At 46.9% G+C, this 22,952-nt stretch overlaps 1 protein-coding gene across 4 annotated transcripts in view; it reads right to left on the bottom strand.

Moving 5' to 3' along the window:
* Positions 1–22,952, bottom strand: part of nap1l4.S (nucleosome assembly protein 1like 4 S homeolog) — a 33,362-nt gene that overhangs the window by 5,190 nt on the left and 5,220 nt on the right. For all 4 annotated transcript variants that reach the window (XM_018260395.2, XM_018260392.2, XM_018260394.2 and 1 more), the window contains 10 exons: positions 18,727–18,868; positions 18,200–18,286; positions 17,509–17,634; positions 11,365–11,436; positions 10,285–10,424; positions 1,876–2,021; positions 1,722–1,744; positions 1,127–1,246; positions 561–590; positions 406–462 (listed from right to left, as the gene is read on the bottom strand). In XM_018260395.2, coding sequence (XP_018115884.1) covers positions 406–462; positions 561–590; positions 1,127–1,246; positions 1,722–1,744; positions 1,876–2,021; positions 10,285–10,424; positions 11,365–11,436; positions 17,509–17,634; positions 18,200–18,286; positions 18,727–18,868 — 943 coding nt within the window. The remainder of the gene's footprint in view (positions 1–405; positions 463–560; positions 591–1,126; positions 1,247–1,721; positions 1,745–1,875; positions 2,022–10,284; positions 10,425–11,364; positions 11,437–17,508; positions 17,635–18,199; positions 18,287–18,726; positions 18,869–22,952) is intronic.

Here is a 22,952-nt window from a genome sequence, read left to right as displayed (position 1 = left end):
CAGCCAACACCATGCCTGTACAGTATTTATTCATTGGAGGCTTCATCAAGGCCAGGGGCCTACGTTTATTTTTTTTGCAGTCCCTGGCGAACCATAAATGCAGATTTCTGCTGTAATAATTACTACTTATTATCTTTCACTTTTTTCCCCACTGCCTCTCATCTCCCTAACTAGTCTTCCCATTTTCAACTGCTTCCACGGTCTGCTTCCCTTCCATTTTTGGTCCCTTTATTTCCTGCCTCCTTCATGTCCCCCATACACTCACTCTTACAACTTCCCAGGTCTCCTATGTACAATAAATAAGTAGCACAGGGAGCCCTAGCTCAACAGATAAGTCCAGTGCAATGAATTATAATGCGTGGTGCACATCAAGGAACTGGAATCTTAGCAGAAAAACAGACTTACCTTATTATTTCCAGACTCCTCCTCTTCATCCTCTCCCTCCTCTTCACCTTCCATTTCCTACATTTTCCAAGAGAAAAATTCAGTCAGTGGCAAACGTCAACGTCAAAGTCAACGTCAAAAAGAACTTGGATATATAAGGATAAATAATTTCTTACCTCCTCTTCTCCTTCCTCTCCCTCTTCAAACTACAAGAAACAAAAAGGAACACAGGATTCAGCCTGTGCATTCCTGCCTGTGCATTCAGTCTATCAAGCTGAAATAATGAATGCCTAGGGACAAAGCTGCCCTCTGTGGTCCTATCTGGTTCATATGAACAATTAACCCTTAGTAGACTGAGCTGCTGGGGACAGGCATGAGGACTGGCTGTGAGCACACATCAGATACATCAATAAGGGAAGGCTACTGGTACTTGGATGCTTGTTCAATATTACAAAATCCAGTGCTTACATTAAGAGATCAGGTATTTATTGCAAATGACTGATTTGCATATAGTCTGGTATCTTACTGAGCAAAAAAACACTTAATGTAACAGTATGGACTTTCCAAGTTTCCAAGACTTCAGTTCCCACAATGCCTTTCAAATTCTGAGACAAACAGATCTGTGATGGAGGGATGATGGGGCATGATGGTGTAAGGGAAGATTTCCCTTCAATGAAGTACGGGTGACAGACTTCTCTATCTAAGGGTTAGTAAACACTGACAGAGTAACATTTGTACATACGCTATCTTCATCTTCAATAGCTTCACCCGTGAAATACAGAACAGCTCGGGGGACCACCCTTTCCCGGAAGAAGTGTCCAAGTTCAAAATCAGCGGCTAAAGAATTTTCTGTATCTTCATCCTGAGGGTAAGAAGACAAAGTGCTAGCCATGCTTATGCAGAGAGGCCAGAGATAGGACTTCCAGACTGGTGTTCAGCAAATGTACTGGCACAGCCTATAACTGGTTTTTGTTAAACAGGAGTGCAACAAATAACTTAGGAGTGCAATTGCATTATGTCTATACTTTTTTTTGTTTTAAAGTTAAGTTTAAAGGGTTTTACAACATCTATAAAACAAAGACAGCCTTGAAACACATGAAAGGGAATCTTTCCATGCCTATACTTCATTTGAATCCTTCTCTAGCATATTCATTGGGATAAATCTTGCCGGGAACATCACTAATATGTGCACAGGAAATAAACGTGCTGGAAAATATGTTGAGAACCCCAGCTGGAATACTTACTAAAATACCCCAGTCAGCACATGGATAGAAAATACTGCAGTATAGTGTTAAGTGCAGCAATTAGCTGTCGTTACAGAGTTCTGTGCCACTCACCATTTCTTCGCTGTCCCCAGACACTGCAGGAATGAGAGAGAGCAGAGTGTAAATAAAAAGGGGAAAACACAAGGGAGCCTTACAGAAAGGCAGACAGATTTCAGAAAGCCAAGTTCCAAAGAAAAAGACAGATGGAACCCAGGTTGCGGATTACCTTTCACAGGGCTAAAGAAGTTAAAGAAGGAATCGTTTGGCACATGTTTGGTTATAGTCCGAACTGTCCCACGCCCCTTGTGCTTCTGCTTTTTCTTGATGGTTTTCACAGTAACATTCTTGCCCTTTTTCCAGTCAATGGTGCAGCTAGTTACAGAAAAGGCACATGAGTAGATATAAAAGGACACAACTGAAATTATGGACTCCTCAGGTCTGCAGCACACAAGTCCTGAATACATTGCTGCTAGTTTAACCGACTATTACATTCCGTGATACCAATCCAAAACAATGGTTACAGACGAGGAAATAGCTGATTATTTAGGGGCTCTGGAGTTGCCCAGACTTCCTCAAGACTATAAGGGGCAGTTAGACATGGATATCACCTTAGCTGAGGTACTGGAAGCCAGACTCATTTCCTACTAAAAAAACACCAGGGCCTGATGGTCTTCCAATCAATTTTTATAAGCGTTACAAGGAAGTGTTAGCTCCTTATTTTCTTAAGACCATACAACAAGCACAGAAAGATGGTACTCTCCCAGCTTCTATTTATGAAGCATCTATAGTTCTGCTGATAAAAACCCAGCGCAGATGGATGCTTATCGCCCTATTTTACTGCTTTCGGCTGATTTTAGCTAAAATTCTTTCTGCTAGAATGAGCAAGACCTTAAATGTAATTATTGCAGATGATCAAACTGGCTTTATGCCTGGCAAATCTACTGCTTTGAACCTTAGGCGGCTGTATCTAAATTTAGCTACTTCTCATGATAAAAAGGGACAGAGGTCAGTTGTGGCACTTATAACTAAAGCGTTTGACACAGTGGAGTGGCCATAATCCTGGGCAGCACTTAAACAATTTAATATGGGCATCCCTAATAGTAAATGGAACCCAATCTGCTGCCTTCTTTTTGAAGCGTGGTACACGCCAGGGCTGCCCTCTTTCGCCGCTCCTTTTTGCGTTGGCTATGGAGCCCTTTGTGAAGGGAATTAGATCTAGCCCTACATTTCAGGGGTGGCAGATTGGTCAGTGGGAAGAACGCATACAATTATACTCAGACGACACTAATATATTTAGGAGACTGGGGCCGTTCCCCACAGGCCATGTTTGCCTAGAATTTGACTTTCAAACTTAACTAGGGATAAAGACAAAGGCGGAATTGCCCTCCTAAATATATATTTGTATTATCTTGCGGCACAACTGAGCCATCTAGCCTCCTGGGTGAAAGATGCGCATCATCAAGCGTTGTTATTACAGCAGCAATTAATAGCCACTCCCCTTACCCCATTGCAGTGGTTACCCTCTAAATTGGCATATTACAACATTGTTATTCAACATGCCTGCCAAGTTTGGCTCAAAGCAGCTCAGATTTTTCAATTCAGTGGTCATCCTCCTCAAACCCCACTTTGGTGCAATCACTGGTTTCCTGGTATTGAGTGATTAGGGAAGAATCTGAAGTGGGTAAATTGCAACATTTGCACAATTGGAGATGTCTGGAGGCAGGGTGAAATGGTTAGCTTCGCAAGTCTTAGGAAGGATTTCTCTCTCCCTAACAATCAATGGCTCCACTATATACAAGTACAAAGATCTCTGTCAGCGCAACATAATAGGGCGGCTATCCAGTTATCGCAGCACACGATGTTGGATAGTATTATGGTTGGCTCCTCCAAAGGCCATACAAATTTGTATGCTGCTTTACATGACAAACTATTTACCAAAAGCCATTGGATAAACTGAGAGAAAAATGGGAAGGGGAGTGATGATGATTAATGGGATGAGCTTCTGGAATCCCTGTCTCGGGCCTCTCTTAACTACAGAGACCGGATTTTACAAATATTTTTTGTGCATATGGCATATTATACACCTGCTAAATTACATAAAATTTTCCCGGGGACCTCATCTGAATGCCCCAGGTGCCAAGATGAAAATACCACCTTGCTTCACATGGTTTGGGAGTGTTCTGCTTTAACTTTGTACTGGACCAAAATCCTGATAAATTAGACTAAATTTTGGAGGGAGAAATTCCTTGAACGTCTCAAGCTTGCTTGCTATATGTCAGATTAAAAGAGCACTACACTAAATACCAATGCATGCTGGCTAGTGAATGCTTATTTATTGGGAAAAAGTTGATAACCAGGAAATGGAAGGATCAGTTGCCTCCCACATATGCACAATGGCTCTCAGAGGTTAATCATCTAAATGCATTAGAAAATCTAATATATAAATCTAGAGGTTCAAATAAAAAATTTAAAAAAAAATGTAATCAATGGTCAGATTAGTTGGATTGCGTAGTAAATTGTTTTATTATGGATAAAGAAGCCAAATGGTATTGTAGTTTATGTTAATTATGAATGGAAATATCTCTGTATAATGTATCTACACTCTGCCTCTACTTCTTGTAAATCATGGTTTATTCATTGTAACACGCTGCGCGTGTTAAGAGATGTGACTTATATGTGCTGACTTTTTAATAAAAAAAAAAAAAGATATAAAAGAGATTTTTGTACTTACCGTTAAATCTTTTTCTCTTGTCCTATATTGGGGGACCCAGGCACCATGGGGATGAAGATCCTGCAGCAGGAGATTGGACACTAAGTTGTTAAAAGTTGACTCCTCCTCCTGCTCTGGGTTTCATCCCCGTCTCCTCCTAACAACCTCAGTTTCGACCGAAGAAGGAGCATAATGACCCAAAACAGAAGAGGAAGTTGGAAACCCCCTTAAAACCGAAAACTTTAGCAAAATATCGGAATCATCCACTAAAATATGAACTGTAATAACAAGTATATAACATTAGTCAGTTAACAGTGTCAGAACAGGGAGGGAAGGCCTGTGTCCCCCAATATAGGACAAGAGAAAAAGATTTAACAGTAAGTACAAAAATCTCTCTTTCTCTTGCCTAATTGGGGGACACAGGCACCATGGGGATGTCCCAAAGCAACCCAGAGGGCGGGACACTGCGTACCCCAAAAGGCGTTCAACCAATTACAGTCTGTAACACCTTCCTCCCGAAGCTGGCCTTGGCTGAAACTAGTGTGTGTAGCCTGTAGAAGCGCGTGAAGGTATGAAGGGACGTCCAGGTGGCCGCTCTGCAAACTTGTTCCGCCGAAGCTTGGTGTCGGACTGCCCAAGACGTGCTGAGAGAGCGGGTGGAGTGAGCCCTCACCTTGAGTGGAGGTGGCTTCCCCTTCAGGGCATAAGCCCGAGTGATCGTAGTACGGATCCACTTAGCGATCGTTGTCTTGGCGGCCTTGGAACCGCATTTAGGCCCCGTAGGAATGATAAAGAGAGCATCAGTCCTCCGAACACTCTTGGCGGCCTGCAAGTATGAAGTGATAGCGCGAACAACGTCCAAATTGTGCAGTTTACACTCAATAGGATGCTTGGGATCCGGACATAAGGAGGGTACAACGAGATCTTGGTTCAGGTGGAATTCCGAAACTACTTTAGGTAGAAAGTCCGGAGTAGGCCTGAGCACTACCTTGTCCTTGTGTATGATGGTGAATGGTTGCTTGCAGGAAAGCGCCGCCAGTTCCGACACCCTTCTAGCCGATGTGACGGCCAAGAGGAAAACCACCTTTTCAGTCAGAGTAGAGAGAGGTAGAGTCAATGGGTTCGTAAGGATCCTCCTGAAGAACGGAGCGAACTAGGTTAAGATCCCAGGGAGGTACAGGACAACGATACGGAGGCACCAACCTCGTAGCGCCTTGAAGGAAAGTTTTGATATGACTCCTGAGTGCTAGTCGCTTCTGGAGCAGGACAGACAGTGCTGAAACTTGAACCTTCAGTGAACTAACCGCCAGGCCTTTCGTTAAGCCTTCCTGCAGGAAAGAGAGGACGTCAGCTTCTTTGGCCTTCTGAGGATCCAACCCTCTGTCCTCACACCACATGATGAATGTCTTCCATACACTGTGGTAGGCTTTTGCTGAAACAGGTTTTCGTGCCCGAAGCATGGTGGGTAGGGCCTCGGCAGGAGCTCCAGCTCTTTTGAGGACTAGGGCCTCAAGAGCCACGCCGTTAAAGCCCACTGATGAGAACTCGGGTGAACGATGGGACCCTGAGTCAGGAGATCTTCCCTCTGAGGCAGATGAAATGGTTCGCCCGACGCCAGCTGTACCAAGTCTGCGAACCACGCTCTCCTTGGCCAGAACGGTGCCACCAGAATTGTTTGAGTTCCTTCTCTTTTTATCTTCTTGATGACCTTTGGTAGCAGTGCCAGGGGTGGGAATATGTACGCCATGGAGAAGTGCCAAGGGATCACTAGAGCGTCTACTGCGTAAGCCAGAGGATCTAGGCTTCTTGCCACAAAGCGTGGAACCTTTCGATTGCTTCAGGACGCCATCAGGTCGATGTCTGGAAGTCCCCATCTCTCCACCAAGAGTTGGAAAACTTCCTGATGAAGGCTCCACTCTCCGTGATCTATCGTGTCTCTGCTCAGATAGTCCGCTATCCAATTGTCGACCCCCGGTATGTGGACCGCCGATAGAGCAGGAACGTTGTGTTCCGCCCATTCTAGGATGCTGCTTGCTTCCCGAAGGGCTGCTTGGCTTCTTGTGCCGCCCTGATGGTTTATATACGCAACGGCTGTTACATTGTCGGATTGTATCCGCACTGCTCGACCTCGGAGTAGGCGGGTCAGGTTCTCTAGGGAGTATCGAATCGCCCTCAATTCCAGGAGATTGATGGAAAGTTTTCTATCTTCTCGATCCCAAAGGCCCTGGACCGTCGTTTGCTCTAGTACGCCTCCCCAACCCCGTAGGCTGGCGTCCGTCGTGAGAATTGTCCAGTGGTGTGGGGGAAATGGTTTTCCGCCTGCTGTGCGATGTGGTTGCAGCCACCAGTTGAGGGAGAGTTTTACATTGTGCGGAAGGACTATTCGGCGATCGAGATCCTTCCGATCCCTCCTTTGTTGAAGTAGAATGGCATGTTGAAGGGGTCTGGTATGGAATTGAGCGTATGGAATCGTCGGGAAGGACGCTACCATTGTTCCGAGAGCTTTCATGGCCACCCGCAGGGAGACCGTGGGAGCCGTCCAAATGTTCTGAATTCTGTCCTGCAGGGTGTTGGTCTTGTCCCGTGGGAGGAAGGCTCTCCCCTGCTTGGAGTCCAAGATCAGACCCAAGTATTCTATCGTCTGTGTCGGAGTTAGTAAGGATTTGTTGAAGTTGATCATCCACACTAAGTTGGTCAGGGTGTGTAGGACCAGGGTAGTGTGGCGATGAGCTGCGGATGCTGATGGGCCCTTTACGAGAAGATCGTCCAAATAGGGAACGACCGGTATTCCTTTGAGTCTCAACTCCTCTAGTGCCGCCGCCATGACCTTGGTGAAGGTGCGAGGAGCCGATGAGAGACCGAAGGGAAGGGCTACAAATTGCCAGTGTTGACCGTCGACGAAGAATCTGAGAAACTGGTGGTGAGCCGGGTGGATGGGAATGTGGAGGTAGGCCTCCTTGATGTCTATTACTGACATGAATTCGCCGTCTTCCATCGCTGCCAAAACTGACTGGATTGACTCCATTGAAGACTCCACTCTTGAAGTGACATTTTCGAACAAAGGGGTTGAGGTCTTTGAGGTCTAACACTGGTCGTAGAGACCCATCTTTTTTGGGTACCATGAATAGGTTGGAGTAGTACCCTCTGCCCTTGTCTGTAGTTGGTACTGGCTGTATGGTCCCAGCGTTGGCAAGGTCGTGTATGACCGAGATAAACCTGGCTTTGTTGAGTCTTAGACTGGGCAACCTTGAAATGAAGAATCTGCGGGGTGGTCTTTGCGTAAAGTCTATCAATAGTCCTTGTGAAACCACCCGAAGGACCCAGAGGTCCCGTACATGTTTTTGCCACACCTCCCGAAAGAATTTGAGTCTGCCTCCTAGTGGGATCCTTTCGGGGGTGGGCACTCCTTCATGCTGAGCTGGACTTGTCCTGGGAGGGCTTAGTTGTAGTCTTGTTGGAAGACCAGCTGGGTCTTTGTTTGCCCTGATAGCGTGATCTGAAATTCGAGCTGGATTTATCCGTCTGTGTCTTTGAACGTTGGCCTTGCCTGAAGGGAGGAAAAAAGGGCCTTCGTTTGAACGGAGGTCTCTTGGTTCTAGTCTGTGGGAGCAGGGTGCTCTTGCCACCCGTTGCCTGGGATATGATTTTGTCAAGCTCGGCTCCAAAGAGTAATTTTCCTTGGAAAGGGAGGCTGACTAGTGAGCGTTTGGATGTTAAATCAGCAGACCACGATTTTAGCCACAAAAACCTCCGAGCCGCCACAGATTGGGCTGAGGCCTGTGCCACCATCTTCGCTGCGTCAATTGCTGCGTCGCCAATATAGGAGGTAGCATCCGCAATTTGAGACAACAGGTTGTCAGTAGTAGGATCCTCTGAACCAATAAGTTGTGCTGCTTGCTCCACCCAGACCTCCATGGCCTTTGCGACCCAGGCAATAGCGAAAATTGGACGAAAGGCGGAGCCTGACGCTGTGAATGCCGACTTGCAGAACCCTTCGAGGCGTTTGTCGATAGGGTCCTTGAATGCAGCCGCGTCTGCTACAGGTATGGTGGTGTTCCTTGACAGTCTGGAAACCGGAGGATCTACTGCTGGGGGTGTCGCCCAGAGATCGGTGCACTCCTGAGGAAAGGGGTATGTTTGAGAGAATCTCCTAGAAATCTGAACCCTGTGGTCAGGGTGCTTCCACTGGGACTTTATTAAGTCGTCGAGCTGTTCGTATGCTGGAAATACATGTGAACTTTTCTTATGTCTTTTGAAGATGTTCTTGGTAGGTTCAATAGTCGTGACTGAGTCTTTAATATTAAGTGTATTAAGTACTGCTTGTATGAGGCCTTCGACCTCCTTCTGTGTTCTAGGAGAGTCTAAGTCTGGATCTAGATGCTCCTGGTCAGAGTCATCCTCTGATAAAACTTGGCCTTCCTCATCGGAGGGAGTGAAATTTTCACCTGGGGAGTCTGGAGGGGAAAGAGCATGCCTTTTAGCACCTGTAGGCCGTTCATCGAACCTGGGGGGGTGAGAAAGGCGCTCAAGGACCTTGTCTAGGGTCTCTGGAATGCGGGCGAGGTTTTGGATGCCTGCAAGTGAGAGTGATAAAGCCCTGACTAACTCAGAATCAGAAGTGCTGGCCATTGGAGGAGGTACTGAGTCTGGTGGTCTGCATGCTAAACACACTGAATCAGCTGAAGCGGTGGAAAATTTTGCTTTGCATTGTGTGCAGGCCAAAAATGAAATTTGAGCATGGGAGCGAGTAAGAGCTGAGGACTTGGAGGTCCTGGGCTCTTCTGTTTTGTCTGCCATGATGCTCCTTGTAAGGTAAATAAAAGATTTTTTTTTTTTTTTTGAGACAGGGGTCCCCAGTCAAGAGAGGGGTGGATGGCAGAGAGAGAGAGTCTGTCTGGCTTGAAGCGCCTGTGGAGACAGAATAGGCATATGGGATAAGTGACCCTGAACCTAAGGCCAAGACGCAGTGAAAGACAGGTACTTGCCTGACAATGGAGAAGGGAGAGAGAGAGAGACTCTGGAAGCTCCGTTCCTGTCCCTGGTAACAGCTGAAGGGAGTCCCTGCAGAAGAGTAGCAGCTGCCTGCAGAGAACAGGTGAACCGCTCCGTGTGCCACGTGAATGAATAGGCGCAGAGAAAATGGCGCGTCCTACAGGAACGCTGGGCGGAAGCGGGTTCCAGCGTGGAACGCAAGAAGCCGCGCCAAGAAAGAGAGGCGGGAGGAACCGTTGGGTGACTGAGGGAAGGAAACAGGCCAAAACGGTGCGCTACTCGGGGGTAAGAGAACCAGGGAAGAGTGTGGCAACGCAAGGGGGCCGCAAGGGGTAAGCTACAGTAGAGTGAAACAAAAAGTTCATACTCACAAGGATACCAGCTGGTCCATGCCCTTTTGTAGAATCTCCCTATAGAATTTACAAATAAAAATATATATGAACAAACACATATCTGTGTTTGCAGTATACCTACCAGACACCAGAATAGTGTGCTGTGCGCTGCTGCAGGCCTCCGAAGAGCGGGAAGCAGCGCAGGGAGATAGGAGCAAGCCTGCAGACCTCCGTAGAGCGGGAAGGCTGTAGGGCAATTTGGTATAGCTGGAGAGGCTCTTGAAAGGATCAGTGGCCCCTAAATGTGGCATGATCTTAACACGTAGTCTTGATCAATTGCTCCAGCCACAGGTTAGATGTGTCTTCTCCTTCTGAGGACACTAAACGAAACTGAGGTTGTTAGGAGGAGACAGGGGATGAAACCTAGAGCAGGAGTCAACTTTTAACAACTTAGTGTCCAATCTCCTGCTGCAGGATCTTCATCCCCATGGTGCCTGTGTCCCCCAATTAGGCAAGAGAAAATACACGCAGAGCATGCTCAAACAGTTATATGTACCACACAGGCATTGGATCCCCAGCTAAGTGCACACTGAGTTCTTACCCCTCGCAATCAACGATTTCAGGACCTTCAAACGAGAATGGGTCTGCTGAGTCGGGTTCTGACTTCATCTTGTAGGTTTTCGTCAGCACAGAGTTAGTAAAATATTCGTTAGGCCCAAAATGAAACTCTAATGTAAAAGACTGAAAGAGAAAATTTTGGCATAATAAAGAATTTTATAAAGGTAAGTAGCAAAAGTTATTCATGCAGACTCTACACATTAAGAAATATTGCACTCTCTTCCATTCCAACTAAACAGGACTTGGTCACTTCATTTACAGGGAAGCAATGCTGTGATGGGGGAGACACACAGTGCAGACCACTACTACATGACTGTACTACATAACAGAGCTTTATCCAGGATAAAGGGAAAGTTTTTCCACAGTGAATTTACCTTCCTAAAGGATTCTTATGGGTTGTGCAGGACCATTACATATGAGAAAAGAACTACAGACAATTCCATCAGTGGAACTGTATCAAAGCATTTTCCCTTTCTTAGCACCAAACCCCTCATAGCAGAACAGTTCTCGATCAGTCCCAACCAAAACTTTCTTAACAAATTAATCTGTTAGCCTGATTAAACCTACATTTTAGGAGACATGCAAAGCTGGTACACCCTTACACCAAAAAAACATAAATGTGTGATTGTTGAAAAAGGCTCACCGGAATATCTAAATGTAGGATTCATTATTCAGTAAGACACAGAAATGGTAAAGGGGGTTAAAATGCTACTTTATAATTGAATAAGAATACTTTATAATGACATGATACATGATGGTATAATGGTAACATATATGTATGCTGTGCCTGACTGTGACCACAAATAATGTATTTTTTCAAATAAAGCCTTTTTGGCGACTTACTGACATATACAATACTGAGAAAAGCTCTCATAGAAAGACACAGTTGAGTTATAAAGGGAACTCTGAGCATCACTCATGTATTATAAGGGATAATGAACCCTCTACAAGGCTGCAGGTCAGGTCTAACTCATGTATTAGAATATTATTAAGAATGCAAGCAAAGCCCAGAGAGTAATGTCTTACCACACAAAGCCTTTTTATAACATTGCACGAAACTCACCATTTGTTGACTGGGGCCAGAGAATTGTACTTTAATGTCTTGCAAGTGCTTTAATATCGGCTCATCGTATTCCTTAAAGAAGTTAAAATAGATAGGGTTACAAACCTCCCAGACTGGGAGTGAATGTCTATTTGCTGAGCAGGGTGTCCCTGGAAATACCCTAATAATGCCACATTGTTTATGTTTGCTCTACTTTAAAACAATATCATTATTTCATATATCTAAAATTGGATTTTTGTACTTACCGTTAAATCCATTTCTCTTGTACTACATTGGGGGACACAGGCACCATGAGGATAAGGATCCTGTTGCTGGAGGATGGACACTAAACAGTTAACGAAGCTCCTCCTCCGGCACTGGGCTTTATCCCCTGCCTACTTCCTGCAACCTTCAGTTTTCTGGCCGAAGAAGGAAGGACCACCCGGAGAAGTCAACTTGCAAACAGAGGAGAAACCTCGCCCCCTTAAACTTGAACCAGAACTACAAAATGATTAAACATCTGAAATACAGGGAGGGAAGGCCTGTGTCCCCCAATGTAGTACAAGAGAAATGGATTTAACGGTAAGTACAAAAATCCAATTTTCTCTTGACTAGATTGGGGGACACAGGCACCATGGGGACGTCCCAAAGCTACCCATGAGGGCGGGACTTATCATCCCCAGGGCTCAGGAAACAACAGCCTGAAGTACCCTTCTCCCAAAGCTTGCTTCTGCTGAAGCGAAGGAATGTATCTTATAGAATTTGGAGAAGGTGTGAATGGAGGGCCACACTGCTGCCCTGCAAACCTGGTCAGCGGAAGCTTGGTGGCGAACCGCCCAAGAAGTGCTGAGGGATCTGGTGGAGTGAGCCCGGATTCCGGCAGGCGGAGTTCTACTCTTAGCTGCGTAGGCTCTGATGATGGCTGTTCTGATCCATCTTGAGATAGTAGCCTTAGAAGGGCGGAGGCCTTTTCGAGGACCCTCTGGAATGACAAACAGACTATCCACTCTCCTGATACTCTTAGTCGCGGAGATGTAAACCCTCAAGGTGCGCACCAAATCTAGGGTGTGAAGCTTCTTCTCAATTGCCGACTTAGGATGTGGACAAAAGGACGGCACCACCATATCCTGATTAATATGAAAGTCCGACACCACCTTGGGAAGGAACTCTGGAGTTGGTCGTAGCACCACCTTATCTTCATGGAATACAGTGAAGGGAGGCTTGCATGATAAGGCTGCCAGTTCCGACACCCGTCTGGCCGAGGTGATTGCTAGCAGGAACACCGTCTTTATGGTTAAGGTAGATAGAGGGACCTCCCGGAGAGGTTCAAATGGAGGATCTTGCAGAGCAGATAGCACCAAATTGAGGTCCCACGGAGAGACAGGATGCCGATATGGAGGGGCCTGTCGAAGGGCGCCCTGAAGGAAAGTCTTAATGTTAGGTCGCAATGCCAACTGATGTTGGAACAAGATGGATAGGGCCGAAACCTGAACCTTCAGAGAACTAAGAGCCAGGCCCTTATTCAAGCCTTCTTGTAGAAACCGCAATATGTTTCCCTCATGCAGGACCTGTGGGTTCTCTGAGTTGTTCTCGCACCAAGCAATGAAGGTCTTCCACACCCTGTGATAGATGCGAGCAGACACCGGCTTTCTGGCCTTCATTAATGTAGGTATGGCCTCCGTGGGAACCCCAGAGTTGGAGAGGATGAGGGCTTCAAGAGCCACGCCGTTAAATCCAGCCGTGGAGAATTCGGGTGGAACAGTGGTCCTTGTGACAACAGGTCTTCTCTGACTGGGAGTCGGAAGGGAGCCTCTGCTGCTAGCAACATGAGCTCTGCGAACCAGGGTCTTCGGGGCCAGAAGGGAGCTACCAGGATCGCTTCTACTGCTTGTTCCCTTATCCGTCTGATGACCCTCGGAAGTAGGGCCAGGGGAGGAAACACGTACACCCTTCGAAATGGCCATGGAGCCACGAGCGCGTCTACTGCTATCGCGAACGGGTCCTTGCTTCTTGCCATGTATACTGGCAGTTTGTTGTTGTAGCGAGAGGCCATCAGGTCCACCTCTGGCGGACCCCATCGTGCCACGATCTCCTGAAACACATCGGGATGAAGGCTCCACTCTCCTTGGTCCACGGTCTCCCGACTGAGGAAGTCTGCTGCCCAGTTGTCCACTCCTGGGATGTGTACCGCCGATATGGCTGGTACGTTTTCTGCCCACAGAAGAATCTCTCGAGCCTCTGCTAGGGCAGCCTGGCTTCTTGTGCCTCCCTGATGATTGATGTAGGCTACTGCCGTCATGTTGTCTGATTGTACACGAATCGGCCGACCCTTCAGGCGGTTTGTCCAATGGGATAGGGAATGCCGTATGGCCCTGAGTTCTAAGATGTTGATGGGAAGGGAGCTTTCCTCTGTGCTCCACCTGCCCTGAACAGTGAGGCTGTCTAGGACCCCTCCCCAGCCCTGGAGACTGGCATCTGTCGTGACTACAGTCCATGAGTGGTTGGGGAAGAGCTTCCCGGACTGTAGTGTCAGAGGTCGAAGCCACCATGACATGGAATCTCGAACTGGTCCTGTCACCAATATTCTGCGGTCCAGGTTCCCGTGAACCCTCTTCTGGTGCTGCAGTATTAATCTCTGCAGCGGTCTTGTGTGGAGTTGAGCATAAGGCACTGCTGGAAAAGAGGCTACCATCGTTCCCAGGGCTCTCATGGCAATCCGTAACGGTATGGACGTGTTTCTCTGAATGGCTAATAGCCGAGTGCGGAAGGAAGCTATCTTGTCTGGGGGAAGGAAGGCCCTTCCCCTGAATGTATCCAAGGTTAGACCAAGGTATTCCGTCCTTTGTGAGGGTGTGAATACTGATTTCTGATGGTTGATGAGCCAACCCAGCTTGGATAGAGTTGTCATCACCCTGTGAAGGTGGATAGAGGTTTGGGACAGAGACGGGGTCTTTATGAGAAGATCGTCTAAGTATGGAATGACCCCCACCCCCTGGAGTCGCAGTTCTGTCAGGGCTGCCGCCATCACCTTTGTGAAGACTCGTGGAGCGGAGGAGAGTCCGAAGGGGAGAGCCACAAATTGCCAATGTTCTCCTGCGGCAAAGAAACGAAGGAATCTGTAATGGTTGGGATGAATTGGTATGTGTAGGTAGGCGTCCTTGATGTCGAGAACCGCCATGAACTCCCCTTTGTCTAAGGACAGAAGAACTGATTGCACCGACTCCATCTTGAAATGTTGTTTGCGGACGTATCTGTTCACCCTCTTGAGGTCCAGAACCGGACGATAAGAACCGTCTTTTTTGGGTACAATGAAAAGGTTGGAATAGAAGCCTCGACCTCTGTCGCGGGGAGGAACGTGTTGTATGACCCCCGAGGTTGCAAGGTCATGAACGACCGACCGATATGCAGAGCGCTTGGGTTCCCTTGGTGGCAGGCGGGACACGAAGAACCGTGGTGGGGGAATCTGAACAAAGTCTATGAGGTAACCCTGGGTTACAATCTTCCGCACCCAGGGATTCTGTATCTGCTGTTCCCACACCTCCCGAAAGTGTCTTAGGCGGCCGCCTAAGAGAATGCCCTCGGGGGTGGGCACCCCCTCATGCGGAGGAAGACTTGTCTTGAGAGGGCTTGTTGGCATGTCGAGTTGCAGACCAGCTGGAGCTTGGCTTGGACTGAAACCTGGAACGACCCGCCGACTGATGTTTATCTGTCTGTGACCTCTGTCTCTGCCCCTGTCCCTGACGAAAGGGCCGGAGAAATGGCCTCCTCTTGAAAGTGGGACGCTTGGGTCGGTTCTGTGGAAGAAGGGTGCTCTTACCCCCAGTAGCCTGAGATATTATTTTATCAAGCTCTGCCCCGAAAAGCTGTTTTCCACCGAAGGGAAGACTGACTAGCGATCTCTTTGACGTTATATCTGCTGACCATGTCTTCAGCCATAGAAAACGCCTAGCTGCAATGGACTGAGCTGAGGCTCTAGCAATTAGTTTAGCGGCATCTAGTGCTGCCTCACAGATGTAGGCATTTGCGTCAGCGATCTGGGAAAGGATCTGATCAGTAGATGGGTCCTCCGAGCCAATGAGCTGTGCTACTTGCTCGACCCAGACTTCCATTGCTCGTGACACCCATGCGGTTGCGAAGATGGGTTGTAGGGCCGCACCTGCTGCTGAGAAGATGGCTTTGCAGAAACCTTCTAGCCGTCTATCAATGGGGTCCTTAAAGGATGCTGCATCCGCCACAGGTATGGTTGTGGTCTTGGACAGCCGGGACACAGGAGGGTCTACAGTAGGAGGAGAGGACCAGAGGTCAATACACTCCTGTGGAAAAGGGTAAGACTGAGTGAAACGCCGGGAGAGTTGAACCTTACGATCTGGCGTCTTCCATTGTGCTTTGATAATGTCTTCTAGCTGTTCATAGGCTGGAAAGACTGTGAACGACTTCTTCTGTCTTTTGAAGATATTTTTGCTTGGTTCAGCATTAGTCACAGAGTCCTCAATATTTAAAGTCTGAAGAACAGACTGGATAAGGTTTTCTACCTCCTTATGGGAACGAGGGGAATCCTGTTCCTGATCAGATTCGTCCCCTGAAAGAATCTGGCCCTCTTCTCCTGAAAATTCTTCCTGCTCCACAGGGGAGTCCGGTGGGGAAGGAAGCTGTCGCTTGGAAGTGGCAGCCTGGGCCTGCGCTCCTATCTTGGGTGGTTGCCCAGATAGGTGTTCTAGTACCTTGTCTAAGGTCTCCGGTATCCTGGCGAGGTTCTGAAGTCCTGCCAGCGATAAGGTTAGCGCTCGCACCAGCTCAGAATCCGAGCTACCCTGGCTAGCCGAAGCTGCCGCTGAGCCGGATGGTAGGGTGGCATTAGGTTGGGAAATGGTAGGGCTAGAACCCTCTTGGCAAGATATACACAACGATTCAGCAGAAGCGCCTGAAAATTTGGCCTTACACCCAGTGCATGCAAAAAAGGAAACTGCCTGTTTGTGCCTAAGAGTGGATCTAGTGTCCACTTTGTCAGCCATGTTTAATGAGTAGTCCCTGACTAATATGACCCTAGAAGTAGGCAGGGAATAAAGGGACCTTATCTAGCAGCAGTGACGATATCTGCAGAAAAAAGAGAGAAAAATGATAAGCTTCTCACTAACTGAGAGTTAAGGAAGCATTGTAAGTAAAACTTACAGTTTGAAGCAGCCGCAGTCTCTCGCACAGAGACAGTATGAACGCTCCGGATCGAGTGGCGCGTGTAACAGGCGCGCAAGATGGCCGCCGATGACGTCGGAGGAAACCGGAAGAGGCTGCCGCATGTGTAGCCCACAAGAAAAATGGCGGACGCGCGCCTCCTCCTAAGGACGCGCAAGGCGCGCAAGATGGCCGCCGATGACGCCGCATGAAGGACACGGCCCTCAGTAATATGGCGGCCGCACCGGAAGAGCCGGATGGCGGCCGCGCTGTATGGCGGCCTCGCCGCATGGCGGCCGCACCACATGGCGGCCGCGCCAGAGCGCGCATCCTTAAGGACTGGGCCGAGCTCTACTCTATTCTAGGAAGGGCCCACAGTGCAAGGTGAAAAATGCCCTTAGGGATTATATAAGGGGGAAAAAGGGAAAGAGCAAGGCTACTTACCCCTCCACGCCAGCCGAATAGTGCCCAATGCTGGTGCCTTGACCCTGAAAACGACCACTGGGGCGGCCTCCGTAGAGCGGGATCCAGTAGTCACAGGGTAATGAGGGGAGCCTCAGCCTGCAGACCTCCGTGGAGCGGGAAGGCTCTAAGGGGCACAAAATAATAAAATCAACCTCAAAAAACAGGGTGATGTCGGCTGGGGGGGTTCTGGAAAAGGTAACTCTGACCCCCATAGCTGGCATGGTACATGAATGCCTCTATACCACTGCTCCCTGCCAAAGTATCCGTCCTCCTTCTGAGGACACTAAAGAAAAACTGAAGGTTGCAGGAAGTAGGCAGGGGATAAAGCCCAGTGCCGGAGGAGGAGCTTCGTTAACTGTTTAGTGTCCATCCTCCAGCAACAGGATCCTTATCCCCATGGTGCCTGTGTCCCCCAATCTAGTCAAGAGAAATATTGTTATAAGATAATGGGGGCCCTGAACTAATTCTGCACCACAAGCGGCAAACCTGATCCAAAATGTCTAAATACTACTGATATATTCAATGACTGACCTGTAGCAAAATATTTATCATATCTACGTTCCTAAAGATGGTTAGCCAGAAGTCAGGGATCCCCTTGGATTTATCCACATCTGATGCTTCTTTTTCTGATAAGGTCGCTTTCTTTTGCAAATCTGCCTGCAGAGGAAAAGAGAATTATTGCAATAAAAGGCAACTCAAAATTTTTTTTTTTGCTTTTTTGCAGATTTTGCTGCCACCCTGCTCACAATCTTATCGGCTAATCGAATGATTCATCCATCAATGATAAGTGATTTGTGAGGAGACTTTTGTTGCATCCTTGTCATGTTGGCACTAAGATTAAATATTAGCTATCATTTCTTATATTTACTTTCGCATTTAGCCCAAACCTTCACAATAAAGCCATGCACAGTGAATATATCAGTTTGTCCCACAACTGTCTGATCAATGTAATAAGTAGATGATTTTATCTGACAGTGTTAAATTCGGCCCTTTCACCTGTGAAAATCTGCTGTATCATCACCTTAAGAAAAAAATACAGCTGATAAACTCAATGTTTAATAAATCATTTTCTATATTGGATTTATTTATCATCAGCAATAAACCTACAACAATTGGTCAGTTACATTGTCCCTGATTTCACTGCAAAAAGGGCTTGAGTCCTAGGGGTCAGTTTAGCATTGTGATTGCTCTAAAAATGTGGAAATCTATAGCAGTTTCTTACGGATAGTTTGTCCTCTTCCTCAGCATCACTATGCCACTCACATTCAGTGTCTGAAGGCTCCACTTCCCCAGTGACAATGAGTGTTCTCTGTAGGATAAAAAAAGTCAGGAAAATACATTTAATGTTTCCTTATTTTATGCTGTATCAACAAGTCAATAATGTCAGAAAAGCAAATTGTATTGTGTTTGATTTTAACTTGTGTTTTTAAAGTGAATGGATGCCACCAACCCACTGGCCACTGATGAGAGATGGGGTCTGATACAAATAAAAGGGTATAGTACTTGCTGCTAAACAGGGAACAATAGAGAATCTTGGAAATTGCCTGCAGCATGACTATATCTCCCATCCCACTATGCATACAATCACGGCTTGGCTGTAGAACTATCGATCCACTGGTGTCAATAGTTATTTTATAAAGAAATAAAATAATCATAAATCAACATTTGTAAAATGAACACTGGCCTGTATCATGACTGTAACCACTCCCTTGATACAAATCTGTTCCATTAAGCTCCCTATTGGCTTACCTTGTCAAAGAGAGGCTGATAAAGGGCTGCATATTTTCTCTCCAGTTCATGGACCTCCTCGTAGAATTTGGCTTCTATATGAGCACACTTTGCTTGGAGCTGTTTCAAGGCATTAATTCTCCTTTTCACTGCTTTAGGTAACCTAGACATCCAAAGTAATAGGGGTCAGAATTATATGCATGGAGCAGAACTGTAATGGAACCAGCACTCTTAGATTCATGAATTTATGAGCTTGCATGTGGATCTTTTTTTTCAGTTGCATCCCCCCCAATTTCTAACACTCTAAACCTGGCAGTGCATCATGTTACAGGTGTCAATATTTATATTCTGTATGATATACTATAGGAAAAATGCAACTGACCAAAACAAAAAACAGGAGACTGCAAGAGGGGGTAAAGTTTTTTTTTTTTTTTTTGCTGCTTTATACATTACAGTAAAAAGCAATCTCAAAAATGAATTATTTCTCTAGTCGGCCCTCCTGTCAGTGCAAACGTGTGCATTAATGTCAATCTCATCTCTGGAGGCATGACAAAAGAATAAGACTCTTAACCCCTCCCATAGTATACAAGGCGTGGACCATCCCCTTGCTAGTTCTTTGTCCTGCTTTGGAGGTGAAGGACAGAAAAGTTTTCTCTTAATTTCTTTTTCCTAGCTATCGATTTCTACTTTCAAGGATCCCAACGTATGGTGACTTTCCCTCCTTGCAGTGCGTTGTGCAGCAAGTGGAATCATCCGAATCACACTGCATCGGCAGTTATTCATGTAGTATGGGGACATGCTGAGCGGCAGGGCCGGGCCAGCCTGGGCAGGCGCCCCAGGCAACCTGACCTGCCGCGTCGCCCCCTACACCGAGTGCGCGCAGGCACGCTGACAAAAGCGTCACAGCGCACACCACTCTCAATCACTTAGGGGCGCGCATGCGCACACACATCGCATGCCACGCTCCTGTCACATAGGAGCGTGCGCATGCACACAAAGAGCAGTAATTTAGACCGGACGGGGGTAGGCAGCAGTTAAAGGTACGTGCTGGGCGCCCCCTAAGCTTTGCGCCCTAGGCACGTGCCTACTCTGCCTACCCCTAATTCCGGCCCTGCTGAGCGGTCTCCAAATGTATGGTGACTTTCCCTCCTTGCAGTGCGTTGTGCAGCAAGTGGAATCACCCGAAGCACGTCAGCCCTGGAGGCTGCACAAGGAACAGAAGCATCCAGACTCAAAGGCCAGTATTTCCCTCCTTGCTTAGATCACAGCAAGTGGAATCCGTGGACACCATGCGGTTGGTAGGCCCAATTTTCGACGTGGGCGTCAGTTTTCCGACGCGACCGTCAAAAGGTCTGACATCATAACGGCACCAACTCTGTGACCTTCTCGGAGGTGCTCTACGCACACTGGAGAAGTTTAGCAGAGGCTCACAGAGCATTTTTCACTCTGCATCAAAGAACAGAAGCCTTATCACAGCTCTGCAGCTCCAAGTCAGTTACCATCACCCCACAAGAGCTATGTATTACCAGAACTATGGAGAGATCAGATGCCCTTAGGGAACTAAGGGAGGATTTTCAAACTACTAAATTCGCAAACAGGGGTGCTGTAGTAGTGGCCTAGTGCATTAAGTGCTACTTTTGCAGAAAAAGTGTTGAGATGCAGGAAATGCTAGCACATACTGAACAAATCTGAACACAATTATCTGTAGAATCAGATAGTGTTCCAGCACATATCAAAAAAAAAAAAAGTGTCTTTGCCCAACCGGAGTTTCATACCAACTCTTAAAGGCAATAATGGTGACTCAAATTAGAGATGAGTCACTGGCATTTTCAAAAGTGCACCAGATACATCAATCAATCAGACTATAGCACTGATTGGTCACAGTCAGATCTTCGCTAACCACTAACCAAGTGATTTTACACCTACCCTATTCCATAAAAACTCCTAAAGTTAATTCTGCAATGCAAGCCTATAAAAACAAACTGCTCTCCCAACAGAGGAGGCAGCCTTTTAAAGACCCCAGGGACAAAAAATGGGAGTCAACTAATTGCTGCAAAGATGGAAAAACTTCATACTACACCGGCTTTCCTAGCAAATTCTGCATTACACGTAGCTCAACTAGCAGCAAGATCCACCGCTACTACAGTGGCTACCAAAAGGGCTTTACGGCTACACCACTTGTCAGGCGACACAGCTTGTAAGGAGGTTACAAGGGGTAAGAGTACATTGCTTCCAATGGGGAGAAAACCATGCCTGGACCAACCAAATAGGTCGTCAAAAAAATAAAAAAAGAAAAAGAAAGAAACAGTTTGCCTCGCTTACAACACAATGGCAGCAACCAGTGAGGCAATCCAGGAAACCAGCTACCTCAAAAACTAGGGTTGCCACCCGGCCGGTATTTTACCGGCCTAGCCGGTTAAATACCTGCCAAGGCCGGTATTAAAAATTTACCGGCAATGTAACTGCCGGTAAATTTGTAATATGATCAAAAGGAGCCCTCAATCCCCTGCAACTTACCTTTTTTTTGCCTCTTCTGGCGTCCGTGGCTTGGCCCGCCCCTTTTGACGTCACGTCCCGCCCCTTTGAGGCCCCGCCCCCAGCAGCCAGTAAATTTTTTTATAAAAGGTGGCAACCCTATCAAAAACATATCCTCATGACTCACCTCAACAAGAGTCCCAGGTAGGAGGTTGCCTAACACAGTTACTCTCCTACTGGGAGACACAAGTCACAGCCCAAGGGGTACTACAAATCATCCAACTAGGATACAAAATTCCCTTTTCAGCCCCCATCCAAAACAAATTGTTCTGTCTATGCCCTACCCACTAAGGCAGGGATCCCCAACCTTTTGAACCTGTGAGCAACATTCAGAAGTAAAAGGAGTTGGAGAGCAACACTAGCATGAAAAATGTTCTTGGGGTGCCAAATAAGTTCTGTGATTAGCCATTTGGTAGCCCCTATGTGGATTGTCAATCTACGTTGAGGCTCTGTTTGGCAGTACATCTGGTTTTTATACAACTAAAACTTGCCTCCAAGCCTGGAATTCAAAAATAAGCACCAGCCTTGAGGCCACTGGGAGCAACATCCAAGGGGTTGGAGAGCAACATGTTGCTCACGAGCTACTGGTTGGGGATCACTGCACTAAGGCATTAAATCTAGCAATCTCTTCCCACTGCTACAAGCCAGAGTCATTTAAAAGTTGCGGCTCTTGTTCCACCCCTTTCTGGTGAGAAAAATGGAAGACTCCTTCAGACAGACAATCCTCCTAACGCAAGTAAGTTCAAGATGGAGTCGTGCACTCCACCATAGCCTTTCTGAAAGGGGACAATTTCATTAATCAATCGACGCTTACCTGCACATACGATTCATCCAAAGTCACAACCTTCCTTCCTGAGATTTGCTATCATAGACCAGCACTTTCAGTTCACGACGCTGCCCTTTGGCCTCTGCACAGTTCCAAGGGTATTAACAAAGGTCTTACCACCAATTATGGCATACCTACAATGCACAGGAATTCAAATCTTCCATAAGATGATTTACTCCTCAGAGCTCAGTGCAGGTGACAGCAGACACAGATCTGTATACAAGTCCTGCAACTACACGTCTGGTTAATAAACCAAAACAAAAGCTTGTGCTTTCCATTACAAATAATTCAATTTCCAGGATTAATGTTCGACTTCAAACAATAGACAGACCAACTGACAGACAGCAGAATACAAACTTTAACATGTCTCTGCTACCCATAATGAATCTCTGTTAGAGACAATTCCTACAATGAGGAGGGGCAACAGCATGGTACTACCAGCTCCTCTACAGGGTTAACTGAATACCCACTTCCAATCCTATAAGAACAATCATCCACATTCCAAATGCTGCCCCAATCAGGGGACTATTTATATAAAGCCACTGTTCAACAGCTGTACTCAGTCCTTCCTATTCAAGGACATAGTATCAAGGGCAGATTGCCTACAGTTACTAGGTTACATAGTAGAACCACAGACAGCTTGTCCAGGTGGTCAGTGCGCACTCAAGCCGAAGCTGACCACAATCAGAGTGGGAATTGATTACAACCAACATCAGCAAGTTCACATGTGGAGTGATATAACTCACTCTACGAAGTTATTAGAAAAAACCTGAAAAACGCAACTTCCGATAAGCATCCTTGAACTACAACCGGTAGTCCTAGCGTTTTAAGCCCCGGTCTGTCAGACTCAGGGGCCGCCCAGTACAAGTACAATCGGACAATACCA

This window comes from Xenopus laevis, chromosome 4S (genome assembly GCF_017654675.1).
Source record: "Xenopus laevis strain J_2021 chromosome 4S, Xenopus_laevis_v10.1, whole genome shotgun sequence".
In the NCBI taxonomy this organism is placed as follows: Eukaryota; Metazoa; Chordata; class Amphibia; order Anura; family Pipidae; genus Xenopus; species Xenopus laevis.
This window is presented reverse-complemented; position numbering and strand designations above follow the sequence as displayed.